The following is a 17,299-nucleotide window of genomic DNA, read 5'->3' on the forward strand; positions in this document are numbered from 1 at the left end:
ACCTGGCCGTGCTGCTGCTCCAGTTTCAACTGTTCTGCCTTATTATTATTGGACCATGCTGGTCATTTATGAACATTTGAACATCTTGGCCATGTTCTGTTATAATCTCCACCCGGCACAGCCAGAAGAGGACTGGCCACCCCACATAGCCTGGTTCCTCTCTAGGTTTCTTCCTAGGTTTTGGCCTTTCTAGGGAGTTTTTCCTAGCCACCGTGCTTCTACACCTGCATTGCTTGCTGTTTGGGGTTTTAGGCTGGGTTTCTGTACAGCACTTTGAGATATCAGCTGATGTACGAAGGGCTATATAAATAAATTTGATTTAACGACCCATCTGAAAGACGGCACCCTGCACAGAGCAGTTTCCCCAATCACTGCCCTGGGGCATTGGGATATTTTTTTTAGACCAGAGGAAAGAGTGCCTCCTACTGGCCCTCCAACACCACTTCCAGCAGCATCTGGTCTCCCAATCCAGGGACTGACCAGGACCATACCTGCTTAGCTTCAGAAGCAAGCCAGCAGTGGCATGCAGAGTGGTACTATTATACTCATGTCACCATACTGTACATAGGCATGTTAAACAAAGCAAATTACTATCCTCCTGAATATCATGAAAGAGACCATGACAATCACCTGTCACAAATACAGGTTGGTGGCACCTTAATTGGGGAGGGCAGGCTCATGGTACTGGCTAGAGCGGAATGGTATCAAATGGTTGTTTTTGATGCCATTCGCGCTGTTCCTACCATTATGAACCAGTGGAGGCTCCTCAAAGGAAGAGGACCATCCTCAGTGAATTTCATAAAAATATAAATAGTAAAACTGAGACCGTTTTTTTTCTTAATATGAAGCAGTAAGAATCCATTTTTCTTCATTTTCACTTAGCAAATGTAGCTGGGTAGTTCAGTTACTCAAATACCTGGCTTTTCAGAGGGATGCCATGTTAACTAGCTTGCTATGACTAGCCAACAAAACACTTGAACTCTTCCAAGGTAATCTTTTGATTTTACAAATTGCCACCGGGCTCCGCTGGTGTAAATGCTAAACTGCTTACTGACTGTACACTAACGTTACTGCATGATTGTGTGGTTACTAACACGTTAGTTCTATTAGCTATGACGTTACTTTAGCTAATATGGGGACAACGATGTAGGCTGTGTGTAGCGGTTATGGCATGATTTGGGTGGAATATTCTTCCCCCCCACCTGGTCACATGCAGCTGATGTGTTCTTTTGTGGATTTCAATGAAGGGGAAAGGTGAAAGTGCATAGAGCCGAGAGGGAATACAATATATACTATGAAAGTGCACTTTGTGATCAGGGGTTTATTTATGCTGATGATTCTGTTGAATCACATTACTTAAATGGAAGCAAACAAAACAGAGATTAAAAAAAACTGAATTTGTCCCTTAGAAACTGTTCGATTAATGATTACACCCTAGATAAGATAGCTGCAGGCAAGGCAGTTTTGAATGCGTCACCAATACCAAATTACATAAACTAAGTTGTAGCAATGTCATGGTGGGTATAGGGAACATTTGAGAATACTGTAGTAGCCTAAACCCATCGATGTTACATTGAACTGGGTGAATAGAATATGAATGACATCATCCAACATGCTGTAATAGAAGACATGCTCATGATTTTTTAATTTTTTTTATCTTCCTCCCTCATCATAAACGGCACTGAACGCCACTGTTATGAAAAGTCCTTCCCTCAGCAGCCACCACAAAAAAAAAAATGGCACCTCATTTTGGAAGGTGTCATCTGATGACCATTGTGATCAATCTTTCATCTCCAGAGAGCATCAATAAAGGCACCATTGGAATGTATTTATACCTAGAGAAAGATGAATGTTCAACAATTAGTTTCAACATCAAAAGTGAGTCACTTAGACCAAAATGCAGCGTTTACCAAAATATTGAAATGAAGACTGCAGTCATATTTAACTTTCCAGGTGAATGCAAAGCCAAAATGTGGATTCAATTGTTTTTGCATTTGAACCTGTCGTTTGGAATCAATACATAATATCAAAAGGTGGTTTCACAACGTCTGGTGCCAGTTTCCTAGACACTGAAAGCCTAGTCCTGGACTAAAAAGTATTTTCAATGGAGAGTCTATTGAGGATGTATTTTAGTCAAGGCTGAATCTGGGTCTTGGAAACCAGCCCCGATGTCTTCTTGCACCTAATTCTAATACCCAGCCTTTCGTGGAGGAAGTCAGTCAGCAGTACGTGGGTCACCTGGATGGGAATACAATGAATGATAAGAAAATATTTAAGTTAATAAAATCTGTTAATACTTAATAATGGCTTCACATAAGTAGAGTTAACATACCACTTCCCCCGTGTGGTCAGTGGGTTGGAGTGAATAACAAGCTCATTGAGCATAGGAAAACACAGCTACAGACAGTGCTTCTTCCTCAACAATCTGGAGGCAATAACAAGACAAGGAACTTCACTGACTCGCAGTATATAGTCTTCCTGAAATATATCTTGACAATGTACATACCTTATGATCAGCCACATTGAGGAAACAAAGCTCTGGTAGTAGCAAACCGTACGCTCCATACAATTCCTCTGTCCTCAGCTCCAGCATCAAGGAATGTGAGTGGGGGAATCGTTTTTGGATTGACCACACTCATCCTATAAGAGAAAAAACATGCAGAAAACTAGTACATGTTGGTTTTATAGAGCATGAAGTAGTAATAAAAAGCAAAGTGAGCAAAAAACAGCTACGTTACTTTGACAATATAGTATACCAACCATTAATGTATTCAGTATCCAACCCCTCAGAGACAGGAGGATTCCCGAAGTCCTGTTCATCACAATTTTGTTCCAGACACACCTGCTGGTGTTACAAATATCCCTTCTGTTGCAGGTTCCTCGGTAACACCTTCGGTACTACTGAGATGTGGTTCTCCTGCAGGTGTAAATGCTGTAGTCAAAAAACAGACAAAGACCTACACTGAGTTTACAAAGCATTAAGTGCACCTTCCTAATGTTAAGTTTCACCACTACCACACCCTGTTCAAAGCCACTTCAATATTTTTTTTGTCTTGCCCATTCACCCTTTGAATGGCACACATAGACAATCCATGTTTCAATTGTCTCAAAGCTTAAATATCCTTCTTTAACCTGTCTCCTCCTCTTCATCTACACTGATTGAAGTGGATCTAACAATTGAAATCAATAAGGGATCATAGCATTCACCTGGTCAGTCTAGGTCAGTGATTCTCAACTCCGGTCCTCGAGTATCCCCAAAAGCACACATTTTTGTTATAGCCCTGGACAAGCACGACCTGATTCAACTCATTTAGGGCCTGATGATTAGTTGTCAAATTGAATCAGGTGTGCTTGTCCGGGGCTACAATAAAAATGTGTACTGTTGGGGATACTCGAGGACCGAAGTTGAGAATCACTGGTCTATGTCATGGAAGAGCAGGTGTTCTCAATGTTTTGTACACTCCGTGTATTACCACGGCAGTTTCCAGATATGCAGGTAGGTGTGCATTATGCACTGTAATGTACTACACTGTTTTCTTTCATTTACCATACTGTGGACGGGAATAATACTACGTTTTGACACTATGACTGACCTTTTCAGGTTGGCAAGGCTTCTGAAGACACCAGGGGACAGCTTATTGTCATCTACTGTAGCATCAGCACCTCAAGAGTTTGAAATCGCATGCCATTATCCTTTGCCCTATTCAGTAGGAGTAAATATGAACATATTCCAGACACTTCTAGAATTCAAAAAGTTACTTAAGTGTCTATTGCCTATCACTATTAGCAGGTATTCTGTTCAAAAGTGTATGAAGAGAGAACACTTGGTAAATTTCTTCTCTTTGTCATCCTATACTTCCACCCAGTGGAATATAAGGTACTACACCCAACTTTTACCAGATAACAAATCAAAAGAGCCACATTTCTGAGCACTTGCACACCAGGAAGCCACTCGTTTCATTCTAGTGGTTAAACCCTGTTGAGCAGGAAGGTTTAATCTATGACTGAGGGAACTAAACCAGAAAACGGCACTTACCTACAGTTTAAAATCTACAATAAAAACAATGTGATTCCAATATGAACATGAACTCACAGCTGTGAGGGGTCATAGCGAGGGGCAGCCTTGTTGGGAGGAAGGCCTGAAGCTGATTTTGTTTGGCATGTTATTTTGGCATTAATACGTGTCACATACATTTGCAAACTATGTAAAAATATATATTGAGTTAATACAAACATGGTCTCTTTTTTTTGTTTTCTTGAGTAAGGCAGCTCTAAAATGCAGGTGTTTCAGCCTAGCTCAGTGATTTCTGTGGTGGTGAGGCAAGCCAGCAGAAAATATGGAGCATTGCGTCATGATTGGCTCAGTGTTCTGTCACTCATGGGGACACTACGTCACCGCCAAGTCTTAAGGGTAGAGCTAGAACAATCTAGCCCCGTGGGTGCTGCCATAGAGTTACATTAGTAGTGCCCATCCAAGAAGAGTCAAGGTCATTGGCCACAGATAAAATTACGGCAAATCACGTATCTACAGAAACTTTGATTGGACTGATCATGTCAACATCATACTTTCAAAATCTTAGCTAGCAGTCATCATCATGAATCAAATCGACAATCTACTGGCAAATCCTTGTCATATGAAGAGAAATAATGAAGATAAATGTAGATAAAATGTATCGTTGCGTATCGGCAATTGAACATAAACATTACACAAGTTGAAAATCGCAAATTCAACAATGAGTGGTTTGGAAGGAATCCGTGACAGTGGCTAACTGCAAGCATTGCAAAGCAATCAGTAGCCTGCTATTCGGTGGAGTGGCTGTGTGGTCCCATATCTGGGATTAAGAGTCTCTTTTCCAAGTTTAAAATGATAAACATTCAACATTGGCCATGCTGTCAATGAAGCATGATTTGTGCCGCGCTCAAAACAACCGTTAACTCTGAACTGCGAAAACTTGACTTCAGTGAGTTCAAGACAACTGGGAAGTCAGGAATAAACAAGCTCCGACTGGGAAAATACGTTTTGAACGGTCATCCAACTCAGAATTGTAAATCCAACCTCTTTCTAGTTCTACGACCTGAAGATCATGACGTCATCATGATTCAACAATGTTTTTTTATGAGTTCCCAGTAGTTTTGAAATCATTTTTTTATGGTGCTGCATAAATGATGTAAAATACCAGGGAGATATGTATACTGTAGCTAAGAAAGTAATACTAAGTGCATGTTATGTAGTAAGATGTTAGTAGCCCATGTGCCTCACCCTAATAATTTGGTCTATTTACCCCTCTTAATTTTGACTACTTTTCTGACTTGGTGGTGCACATGTAGCCTATAACCTGTTTTAGAGAAATGTAATCATCAAAAATTGTAAGAGCTTTCGATAACGACACAGGGTGAGACCCAGATGCAAACACAGGAGGCAGAAGCGTCAAGTCTCTGATATTTATTAGACAACAAGGGGCAGGCAAGAGGCAGGTCGAGGATAGGCAAAAGTTAATAAACCAGGTCAGAGTCCAAATGGTACAGGGTGGCAGGCAGGCTCGAGATCAAGGCAGGCTGAATGGTCAGGCAGGCAGGCTGTGTCAGGGCAGGCAAGAGGTCAGAACCGGGAGGACTATAAAACAGAGACTAAGAAAAAACAGGAGTTCAGAAAAACACTCTGGTAAGCAAGACAAGACACACTGGCGACAGACAAACAGAGAACACAGGATTAAATACACTGGGAATAATGGGGAAGATGGGTGACTCCTGTCTCCTGTCTCCTGTCTCCCTGTCTCCTGGGCGGAGACAATCACAAAAACAGGTAAAACAGATCAGGATGTGACACTTTAATTGTCTGCTTATATACACCCTTTGTTTATCCTAGGGTTCTGACTTGAACAGGTAGAACACTGTTAGAATGGCCCATGCTCTGAATTCTGTAACTGTACATTTCAAAAGTGCTGAACAAATAGTTATATTGACTACGTCCGTCCTACCTCGCTCATTAATGTCTTAATCGAAATTACAGGTTGCTTGTCGTCCCCTTATGTCATAGTTTGTACATCTCAATTGGCATTAGAAACCACATTTGTTTAAGCAAGTCAGCCATCAGCTATGTTTTTTTTTAAAGGCAGTAAATGAGGCTGAATGAACTGTTTCGCTGTCAGACAAGGCTCTGCTGAGAGCCAGGTGTAGCAGTGGTAAGATGTTGGGACTGTTGTTGGGACAGCTTTATGTAGGCCCTAACAGTTTGTGGGCACCGTTTGTCAGCGTTATAGTGCAATTAATGTGTTGTTTAGTATTGTGTAGTGGCTTTGTTGGCATGCATCCCACTTCCATCCCATACTAAAATCGCCACTGAGTAGGCAACCTATGTTTGTTGTGAGCTGGTTAAATATTTACACAACTTACTTTCCGATGTTATTTTCTCTCCCATAACTGTATTTGTGGGTATCCTAGCAACACGGCAACATTTGCAGTCTCGTACCACATTCCCGCCAGCGGTTGGCGGTATAGAATGATTTTGGTCTCTTTTGCGGCGCTACTGACGTCACACAGCACAAGCGATGTGCCAACTACGCTTCTATTTCACGACACGCTTCCAAATTAGCGTACAAATTGTAAGAGAGAGATAAACTTGGACCGTTTTAACTGGGTCTCACGACACAACGGTGTGATTTGTAGCCTAAAAAGCCAGCTCCCGTAAGTATGTGTTTTGACTAATTTCGACGTTAGTACGAACCTATCTTTTTGCATGTTGTTTATTATTTTTCTTGAAAGTCAGCTGTCGCGATATAACAGCAAAACGTTAGCCGATTAAACTGAGAAACAGTGTTTTCATGTCCAGGCAGGGAATATTGTGAAATTTGTGTCTAAAGTGATTTGTCATGTGTGTAAGTAATCCCTCTGTTTGCAGGAACCAGGACATTTAGCTATGGGGAATACCTCATCAAGGAGTTATTTCCCGGGAATCAAAATGCAACCTGCTAAAACGACTCTGTTCAAACGGGAGCAAACTGGGACGACATACAGAATCCCAGCTCTCATCCACCTAAAAGAGAGTCAGACATTCCTTGCCTTTGCAGAGAAGCGCTCTTCCCCCAGTGACATTGATGCAAAACTTATTGTTATGAGGAGAGGCACTCAACAAAATGGATCCACTCAGGTAAATGTCGACTTCAAATCTAAACACATCATAGTCATAATATACAGTTGAAGGTTTTCATGTTTAATTTAGTTGAGTTACATTCATATTTTTTTTTTCTTTATTGATGATTGTTTCAATACTTTCACATTGTTCCCCAGTGGTCAGAATCCCAGGAGCTATTATCAGCATGTTTACCAGACCACCGCACCATGAACCCCTGCCCGGTGTATGAGAAGAATACCAAGACTCTATTCCTATTTTTCATCTGCATTTTGGGTAACACTCCAGAGCACCATCAGATCTGTACAGGCAAGAATAAGGCACACCTGTGTTACATCACCAGTAATGATGAGGGCCAGAACTGGAGCCAGACAAAGGACTTGACAGAGAGTGTGATTGGCAAAACGGTCAGAAGGTGGGCTACATTTGCTGTGGGACCAGGCCATGGCATTCAAATGGAGAGTGGAAGATTGATCATTCCTACCTATGCCTATTATATCCACTGCAAATGCTTCTCCTTCCCCTTCCCCTTCACGGTACAGCCACATGCTCTCTCAATATACAGTGACGACTTCGGTCAGACATGGCAAATGGGCAGGATGCTTCAAAGAAAGTCCTGTGAATGTGAGATGGCAGAGATCATAGACCACGAGGGCAGCAGTCACCTGTACTGCAACGCCCGCCATAGAGGTCACAGAGTGGAAGCTTTGAGTGAGAGCAGTGGGGTTTACTTTGACAAGCCCCGCTTGGCTCCAAGGTTAGTGGAGCCGTGCCATGGTGGTTGCCAAGGCAGTGTGATTGGCTTCCCTGCCCCTGAGCAAGGTGAAGAGGGTATGGGTGGTACCACATTACCACCACTGGCCTCAGACACGCAAACCTGGCTACTCTTCACCCACCCGACCAATAAGAGGACAAGGAAAGACTTGGGAGTGTATTTGAACCGTTCCCCACTGCACACGTCAGGTTGGGACCGGCCCTGGATCGTCCACAGTGGACCCAGTGGCTACTCAGACCTGGCCTACATTGAGGACACGGAGCACTTTGCTTGCCTGATGGAATGTGGCGAGAATAGTGAGCTTGAACAGATTGCCTTTGTGTCTTTTCCCCTCAGTGATGTCATGCAGACCGTTGATGAGAAAGGAAATACCTTCTAGTTGTGTTTTTATTTAAGTACTACACTCCAATTCCAATCAGATTCCGTGGTCAGTTGAGGCACACAATCATCTTTGTCCTCAATTTATATAAAAAGAAGCATTCTGAAAATGTATTTATATCAAAGTTGTTTCGTGTAAAAAAAGGCAACTGACGCTACGATTTCTTGAAATGCGATCATAGTTAAATCAAATGTAATATAATATGTAGATGTGATCATTTTATGAAGTCAGACTGTATGCACTGCAATGCATGCTGTCATTGGATGCAATCTCTAAGCAGTGGTATATTTAAATGGCATACTTTTACTTGCATTGTACATGTACATTGAAACTCCTTTCACCTCAATGTAGAGTCATGCAATTCCTTATGTTTGCCAAGCACCCTTTGAAGACTACAACCACCCACAGGCCACGATCAGGCAACACTTCTGCTCCTCAGGCGTTACTTTAAGTCATGCGCCCTATTGAATGAACAGACATCCCTGTATCATCAAGTGGTTGCTCATCTACTGTGACTCATTTGTTCCAACTGCATTGACTTCCTAAACCCACACTCCATTCTGGTCTTTAAGCACTTTCTATCTCATGTTGGACTGTCCACAAACAGTACACATAGCACTGTAAATGTAGGACTACTTAATTTCTAAATGTTTTTTTGTAAAAAATGTATGCTGTTGTTCAGACCCTATGTAATGCACTGACAGTGAGCCTCTCTGTAGTGCCTGCTAATGCACAGGTGATAACTCCAATGTTCAAAATGAGTTGAATATGTTCCTTATCTCTAAATGATGCTACAATGGTAGTTCTGCCTCAACTACCTCCACATTACTATCCTGCCTGCATCCTTGGCTATGCAGAAGATGCATAAAAACATTGTTAATCATTCATGTGAATGGCATGCAGAGCTCTCTTTTGAAAATACAATTCTAACAAGCTGTGTTTATCTTTTTGATTGACATAATATTGTGAGCGAAGAAAATGCAATGCAAGTGATACTGCCGTCCACCTTTAGGTTCATGGTCCAGGGTTTGTCTTATTTAGCAGGTACACGAAGAGATCAGTTTAATGATAATGTTATAGTCAAATGTCTCTTACAAAATATAGTAGTACAAACCCAGAATACCTCTTCCATGCAAATGTGTGTACAGTATGGGAATAACAACTACTCATAAGAATGGGAAAACAAACAAGTGGCATCTTATCACAAATAGTGCTTTACATATTCCTTACATAATGAAAAGGACATGTCGACTTCAGGCAAGGTTTAAAGCTGCATAATGATTAACATTGAGCTGCAAGTGTGTTTGAATGTCAACAGCTGGCAGTGGCTTTGTCGACCCAGTCCCATACATGCACAGACCCGTCTACAGCAGCAGAGAGGACAGTCCTGGGTCGACTTGGATGCCAAACATGAGTGGTGACCACAGCTGATGAAGTGTCAAACTGATCATCGGACATCATGTGACCTTGGTGGATAAAAAGAGGCTGGAATTCCATCAACTCTGGTCTCCAAGAGGCAGTGTCGTAGATTTGCACCATTCCATCAAAACCTAGACGGGAAGACAAATTCAATGGAAAAGTTCTGTATTACAAGAGACTTCAATTGGAACATATATTTAGAAAGCAAGAAATGACTTTGTACTATCCATAAGACATGAATTAATCACATAAAGCAGGATGAAGGCGTGACATTTCGCTCACCTGACACAGCAAGACAGTTGTCTAAAGCGGGCGCCCATGTCACCTTCATGAAGTCATCACTGGTAGTTTTCCTCTGGACATGAAGCTGGGCTTGACACAATGGGGCTCTTAGGTCCCTTAGATCAGACACAACCACTTGGCAGGCAGAGGAGAGCCTTGCTACACTACAGGAGGATGGATCTGATGAGAACAGGTCTGTTTTAACACCCATACACCAGTGGACGCCCTCTCTCCCTCCAGCTGGGTTATTCTGAAGTGCAGAAGGCTTCCGTGTGTCCCCCACATACAGGTCACCATTGCAGGCACAAGCGAGAAATACACTGCCACTCACAAATTGCAGGGAGCTTAGTAAATCTGGAATGTCTTTCCCTGAGATGGAAGGAAAAAAGATATCCGTGACTGTTATACATGTGTTTGTACAATAACATTATACTCTATAGGAAATTAGAGTTGCGTGGAATGCTTCAGTGTCACTGTATAAAACAGGTGATTACCCAGAGAGTAGAGTGGCTTCCCTGACGTCAGCTCAGTCAGTTGAATGTCGCTGATCTGAGAGCCATGAAGAACACATGGGCCTCCAGTTAACCCAGGGGCTATTTTGACACCTTTATCTGATGATGCACTCTTCAGTTGTAAAACTCCTGTCCTCTTTATGACATCTAGCATTTGAAGACAAATCCCGCAAGAGAAATAAGATTTCAATGTGGGTAAGACCGATGCTGTCTGGGGCCTAATCAGGTTTTAAATCATCATTTGAATGTGCAGCACTATAAAGTGGAGAGCAGATAGGAACTGCAGTCTTATTATACTGTAATATACAGAAAAGGAGACAAGGAAACAGTAGGTCTACTCACCACAATCGTCTCCTCCTACGTCCCACACCTGGAGATTGGAGTTGAAGCCATCATTGGTAACGACACACCTTAACAAGAAACAACAATTTGAAGATGAAAGCTCATGGCAACAAAAGGAAGTTACATAATCAATGGCTACTATGATATACCTTGTTCCTGGAATGTGTTTGAGGCAATGAATGGAGCCAACGGAGAAACCTCCATGGACCACTTTGAAATCTCGTTCTGCACAAAGACCCTGCCCACATTGAATAGACAGACACATTGGTAGTCAGTGACGTTCCAAAACATAGCTGGTATCTTGAAACGTTTTGTTTCATGCTTTAATCATTTCAATCCATTACCTGATTATCATCACTGAAAAGTTTCAGTGGCAAAAGCAGCTCTAAAATTTCATTTTTATCTGAACTGTAACCTGCAACACATATAGCTGTGGGGTAAAGACAAAAAGTAATTTAAACACAATCAATGTGGTTGGTTGGTTATAATCAAAACATACTATATAGCGTTGTAAAATGTGAAAATTATGAAAAGGCCTACTTTTTTCTGATGTCCATTCAATTACTCTTGTAGGATGTTCAAGTTGATACTCGTGAATATTATTGTATCTGAAAGAGAACTACGTGTGTAAGGTGAACTCGGTTTAAAGCAGGTGCATCACATTTAATAAGAAAAGCAGCAAGTATATACTGTTAAGAGATATTCTAGTCTTATCTGGAACGTCCTAAAACATTGCGCCTGTGAATGTACCCCTAGTGTTTTCCCACAGAGACACGTGAAGCATGATTTAAGCAACTTCAATATATCAAGGAAGTCTCAACTCACTTTCACTATTTTATAAAATAATTCGTACTTACATTTTCAAAGACTCGATAAACCAGTCATCAAATTCATTCTCAACCGAAGAGGTTTCACCCATCTCGTCCACCGCTAAACAACTTCTGTACCTCCGCCTGTATTTGATTAGTAGCAGATAAGCAGCCGTGTTGCCACCTAGCGGATTGGAGTGTAGATCAGAGCAACTCTGTAATGCGCATCCAGTCAAAGAGTGGGCAATGTTCACCAACCAAAACATAAACAATGAAGCAAATACATCCATCCCATTACATTTTCACATGCAAATAGCACTTGATTTAATCTTTAATATGACAACAAAAACAAAATAATGTTTTTACTGCTGCTCTTGAATTATTTGTTACTTTTATTTCTTGTTTGTTTTTTTCTTTTTTTTTTCTTGAAAAAATAACTGCATTGTTGGGTAAGTACTTGTAAGTAAACATTTCACTGTAAGGTCTACAACACCTGTTGTATTCGGCACATGAGACAAATAAGATTCCTGGAAATCTTTACAGACTGTCGCTGTAAACCATAGTCAAAAGTAGTGGTTGATTAGGTGCTTGTCCCACTTGACGGCAAGTCAAGAAGTTGACTGTATGATGTGTCATGGTTGCAACGTTACACTTGGTTTAGAGCAGAAAGGTTAGCAGGTTAGCTATCTGCAGAGATACAGGTTAGCAGGTTAACTATCTGCAGAGATTCAGGTTAGCTACAGGTTAGCTATCTGAAGAGATACAGGTTAGCTATCTGCAGAGATTCAGGTTAGCTATCTGCAGAGATTCAGGTTAGCTATCTGCAGAGATTCAGGTTAGCTACAGGTTAGCTATCTGAAGAGATACAGGTTAGCTATCTGCAGAGATTCAGGTTAGCTATCTGCAGAGATTCAGGTTAGCTATCTGAAGAGATACAGGTTAGCTATCTGCAGAGATTCAGGTTAGCTATCTGCAGAGATTCAGGTTAGCTACAGGTTAGCTATCTGAAGAGATACAGGTTAGCTATCTGCAGAGATACAGGTTAGCTATCTGAAGAGATACAGGTTAGCTATCTGCAGAGATACAGGTTAGCCCTCTGCAGAGATAAGGCCATGAACAGTCATGACATGGAGGTAGGTTTGTTCTGCCAGTCAAAAATATACGTATTTTGATTCACTTTCAAAGCAAAGCATACATTTAATTATCTGCCCATAATTGAGTCTTACTCTTTAATGTTAATTATTTTAATACACATCAAACAGTACAGTACTAAAGAGAAAAATATCCAAAGTTACACCGTGTTGTTCCAGAAAAGAGCACTCATGTTTCTGTTAAACAACGTTCAACTCAGCACAATTATTCTTAATTTCAAATATAGCAGGGTATTTGTTAAAGTCTCTTTTCAAAAGAAAAAGTTTCAGTTGATCAAAATAAAGTACTAGTGAATAACATCAGAAACCCACCCTGTTCACTCCCCCTAAATTGCTGGGCTAAACCAGCTGGTGTAAGGTCTGTGTGGTTTACTGTGATATAACTGTGACGATAGAAAGCCTCAATAAACAGATTTGTGGGGTTTACCCCATTGTGGTAGTGTCACGCTGTGCTGACTGAATAGCAGAGGTACAAAGATAGACTGATAGACGAAGAATACAAAGCAGTGCACAAAGCAGTGGCACTTGTTTACAGATAACATCCATGCCTTTAACCTCTACTGCACCAGGCCAGTCACAAGCCATATCTTCCAGTGGTGTAAAGTACTTAAGTAAAAATACATTAATGTACTACTTAAGTAGTTTTGGGGGGTATCTGTAATTTACTATTTATTTTTTGCCAACTTTTACTTTTATTTCACTACATTCCTAAAGAAAATAATGTGCTTTATACTCCGTACATTTTCCCTGACACCCAAAAGTACTTGTTACATTTTGAATGCTTAGCAGGACAGGAAAATGGTCCAATTCACACACTTATCAAGAGAACATCCCTGGTCATCCCTACTGCCTCTGATCTGGCGGACTCACTTAAGACATGCTTAGTTTGCTAATCATTTCTGAGTGTTGGAGTGTGCCCCTGGCTATCCATCAATAAAAATAAAATAAAAATGGTGCCATCTGGTTTGCTTAATATAAGGAATTTGAAACAATTTATACTTTAACTTTTAATACTTAAGTATATTTTAGCAGTTCCATTGCTTTTCATACTTAAGTATATTTAAAACCAACTTTTACTCAAGTAGTATTTTACTGGGCGACTCACTTTTACTTGAGTCATTTTCTATTAAGGTATCTTTACTTTTACTCAAGTATAGCAATTGAGAACTTTTTCCAGCACTGATATCTTCAGTGATATCTACTAGTCCATAATAGGTTGTTACTAGTTAAAGCACTGAGTAGCTATCAATTAGAATTTCGTGACAAGTTTTAGATAATTTGGTGATGTATTACTATTTGTGAATTGGTCGCAATATATTTGTACTATAACGAACGGTGACCTGGTCCAAGACAGCAGCAGGTAAACAAGTCTAGAGGCTACTGTACATCTGCAGTGTCTGCGATATAAGCCATTCCACTAAAAGGGCAGTGCTATGGCATTGTAATAAATTGTCATTTAACATAGCATAATGGCCTGTGACAGAGTTATGCCATAGAATATGACAAACAAACATATTCATACATAGAACGACTGGTGAGATGACATAAACATGAGCATGAATTATTACACTTCATTCACAAAAGCATCATTCCACCACAGCTGCTGGCTGGCTGGCTGGCTGCTATTGGGGTCAGTCACTTGACTGTCATTGTCCCCTCGTTGTACAAAGCACACCAGTTATTTGTAGAAAGTTACAAAAAATAAAGGAAACATTTTTTTTGTTTTCATTGATTCAACCACGGTTCAGAGTATATAGTCTATCTATATATCTTATGTCTTTCATTCCAAAGCAACATGACAATGTTATTGACTAACAGCATTGCATCAGTCAAAGGATGTAAAATGAAAGCACCTGGTACACCCTTTATCATTGAATTATCATCAGTTCTGGTCAACATAGTAGAATCTATCATCTAACATTATATCATTAAAATACCTGATATTTTGAATAAAAAACAAAACAACAATTCATGTATTTTTATGCCTTTATTGTTAGTCAACCACTCATTTCCAAAGCGCATATCCACCTTTTGAAAATGCATTAATAATAGCTATGGAAATAATTTTCACTGTGGACTATAAGATTGAGCCTACAGTATTTTAGAGATGATTTCAGTACTTTGAGTGCTGCTTTACAAATGAACTCTATTTTAGTTGCATTACCATTGATCATGTTCCACATACTGTAATGAAAGCAGTCACAACTGCACGCTTTCAGGTTCCATAGCAAAATACGCTCAATTGATCTGGACATCATCTGACATTTCCACAAACATTGTCATTGTCGTTTACCATAAGGCTTGCAATTTGTTCACAGTAGGCTTTATCCAAAGGAGTCTCCCAGACTAGTTCCATAGGTGCCACCACGATCATCTATTTCTATGCCCCTTTCAATCCAATCCATGTCAAAAAGGCAGACCAGTCCTCAGCCTGTGATGTCCTGCTGCAGGTAGGAGATTGTCAGTCACTGCTAAAACCGCACGGCACAGCACCTGCAAATAATGAACAAAAACACAGTGAGGGCTTGTGCAAAAAGTCCTCTCAGATACGTCTTAGCTGACAGAACTCAACAGAATTTGAAGGGTCAGGAAATAGCACACAAAAGTGTTACATCAGAACAGCAAAAATCCAACATACGACTGTTATTGTGGATGTCTGACAAAGCTGATCAGACACCATCAAGGTCTCTCAGACAATATACATGATACAAAACGTTACATGTGTACATTTCAAATAGATCATTCATGTACCTGTATCTGCGAGGACAACCATGGTGTCCAACAATATATTCTTGGGCATAACAGAACCGTCTGCAGAGTCCTCTATAACCACACGTCCAATATTGCATCTCTGCATCATCAGCTGTTAGAATAGTAAAACCATCATGGAATAAGTAGCAGAAGAACTTTTCAACTGTACCATTTTCGTCGTTTGCTAATGACTAGAATACTTTCACATCAAATGTTCATCTGATCAAATCAGGAACTGTTATTATATGAGCTTTGATGTTGATCAATCAATGATAACAGTATGACTGATGTCAGGCTAAAACACTAACATTGAAGATCATACATGCATGATCTGTATAATAAGACATTTACAATAATGTCTTTAATGGTAAAATAACTCAGAACGCATATCAACTGTTCCGTTTCATTTCTGCCCAATACACATCAGAAAATCCACTAATATAATCCCATTTTACAGGTATGATGCATACCTGCGCCATGACATAACAAAGCCAAGGTACTTTATCCACTGCTTACCCTCAACAGCTGAGAGCATCAGGAGAAGTACAAGGACAACCAGGCCCAATCCCTTCATGTTTTGGTACCGCTAAGATCTCAGGCAAATGCAATTTCCAGGGGCTGATGCTGCATTTATACAGCATTTCACCCCAGGGGGAGGAGTCGATGGGCACTGCCCAAATCACAATTGCAGAGTGCTATTGAAAGAAAGGTGCTTTTTGGGGTTAAAATGGGTACTATATCCTTACAGAACACATCAGGTGTAGGTTCTTGGAAACGTGGGGCTGTTTTTGTTACTTTTTGTTACTTTGTTACTAGGGAAAGGTTTCTGACTACATGGGCAGAACAACATTGTGGAATCTATCCTATGATAGAGTCCAGCATAGAGCCCAGCATAGATTAAGAATTCATTGATTTAACAAATACTTTTTTTCAACATTTGTGAGACATGAGGAGAGGCAAATTTGGGCTTTTGTTTAGTACCTGATGCAATTTACTTGTACTTACATAAACCTCTATGACTGGACAGCTGCAGCATGGTCCAGCAAAGTGAGTCAGAAGAAGAATGAGCAAAACTACCACCATGAACGATTCCCTCAAAAAGAATGAGGTCTCCAAGTCAGATCACACAGTTTAAGGTGACTCAATCATCTATTTAATTAGAAATAAACCAACCCCTCATCCAGCCGTCTGTCTTTTCCATGGGGTTTCAGTACACACCGCTCTGCCCAGGTCTAAATATGGCAGTCGTTTTTGTGATACTGCTGATGCTGTAAAACTGCAATCAAACTGCACAAAACACACCACTCTGATGATGCTGGAGCTATTGTTAACTGCACAACAATGATAAGCACGTACACTCACAGTCACATGTAGCCTGTTCTACGCCCTCTAGTGCTGCTTGGTCAGACAGACTACTGGCCCTCCAGTGAGAAACAAATATACCATATGTGGCCTCATGAGCGTACCGACTTGTGGTCAGATACACTGAACAAAAATATAAATGTATAGTCCCATGTTTCATCAGCTGAAATAAAAGATCCCAGAAATGTTCCATATGCACAAAAATGCCTCTCAAATTTTGTGCAGAAAGTACACACACACACACAAACAAACAAATTTGTGCCATGGACAGCTACAACATATTTAGCTTATGTTGATGGACACATTTTTGGGGGGGGTTCTTTTAGTTGTCACTGTATTCGACTAAGCATAAGTTATTTGATGATGTTGAAATGTTAAAGTTGAAATG

The 17,299-nt window shown here is 40.5% G+C and overlaps 3 protein-coding genes and 2 long non-coding RNA genes across 6 annotated transcripts; 2 read left to right on the forward strand and 3 right to left on the reverse strand.

Annotated features, from left to right (window-relative positions):
* Positions 1-1,448: 1,448 nt before the first annotated feature.
* LOC110534047 lies at positions 1,449-3,607 on the reverse strand. Its single transcript, XR_002475077.2, has 4 exons — positions 2,761-3,607; positions 2,507-2,640; positions 2,333-2,425; positions 1,449-2,238 (listed from the first exon to the last, which is right to left on the reverse strand). It is a non-coding gene; the product is annotated as an uncharacterized LOC110534047 (long non-coding RNA).
* Positions 3,405-4,229, forward strand: LOC118966785. The gene is made up of 2 exons (XR_005053677.1): positions 3,405-3,496; positions 3,602-4,229. It is a non-coding gene; the product is annotated as an uncharacterized LOC118966785 (long non-coding RNA).
* A 2,303-nt stretch (positions 4,230-6,532) lies between these two features.
* LOC110534041 (sialidase-3) lies at positions 6,533-9,219 on the forward strand. 2 transcript variants are annotated; one of them, XM_021618682.2, is made up of 3 exons: positions 6,533-6,688; positions 6,899-7,147; positions 7,288-9,219. In XM_021618682.2, the coding sequence occupies exons 2-3, from the start codon at positions 6,917-6,919 to the stop codon at positions 8,281-8,283; spliced, it is 1,227 nt and encodes a 408-aa protein (XP_021474357.1). In that variant the 5' UTR covers positions 6,533-6,688; positions 6,899-6,916; the 3' UTR covers positions 8,284-9,219. The 2 variants fall into 2 exon arrangements, with proteins under 2 accessions (XP_021474357.1, XP_021474356.1); XM_021618681.2 differs by having other exon boundaries at positions 6,533-6,684.
* Positions 9,220-9,316: 97 nt separating this feature from the next.
* On the reverse strand, positions 9,317-11,814 carry wdr73 (WD repeat domain 73). The gene is made up of 8 exons (XM_021618680.2): positions 11,696-11,814; positions 11,379-11,446; positions 11,183-11,268; positions 10,988-11,076; positions 10,839-10,906; positions 10,479-10,643; positions 9,985-10,353; positions 9,317-9,833 (listed from the first exon to the last, which is right to left on the reverse strand). Exons 1-8 carry the CDS (start codon positions 11,755-11,757, stop codon positions 9,595-9,597), a joined length of 1,146 nt encoding a protein of 381 aa, XP_021474355.2. The 5' UTR covers positions 11,758-11,814; the 3' UTR covers positions 9,317-9,594.
* Positions 11,815-14,772: 2,958 nt separating this feature from the next.
* Positions 14,773-16,539, reverse strand: defbl2 (defensin, beta-like 2). The gene is made up of 3 exons (XM_036934578.1): positions 16,066-16,539; positions 15,550-15,661; positions 14,773-15,291 (listed from the first exon to the last, which is right to left on the reverse strand). The coding sequence occupies exons 1-3, from the start codon at positions 16,121-16,123 to the stop codon at positions 15,270-15,272; spliced, it is 192 nt and encodes a 63-aa protein (XP_036790473.1). The 5' UTR covers positions 16,124-16,539; the 3' UTR covers positions 14,773-15,269.
* Positions 16,540-17,299: the final 760 nt, after the last annotated feature.

This window comes from Oncorhynchus mykiss, chromosome 10 (assembly GCF_013265735.2).
Source record: "Oncorhynchus mykiss isolate Arlee chromosome 10, USDA_OmykA_1.1, whole genome shotgun sequence".
Taxonomy (NCBI): domain Eukaryota; kingdom Metazoa; phylum Chordata; class Actinopteri; order Salmoniformes; family Salmonidae; genus Oncorhynchus; species Oncorhynchus mykiss.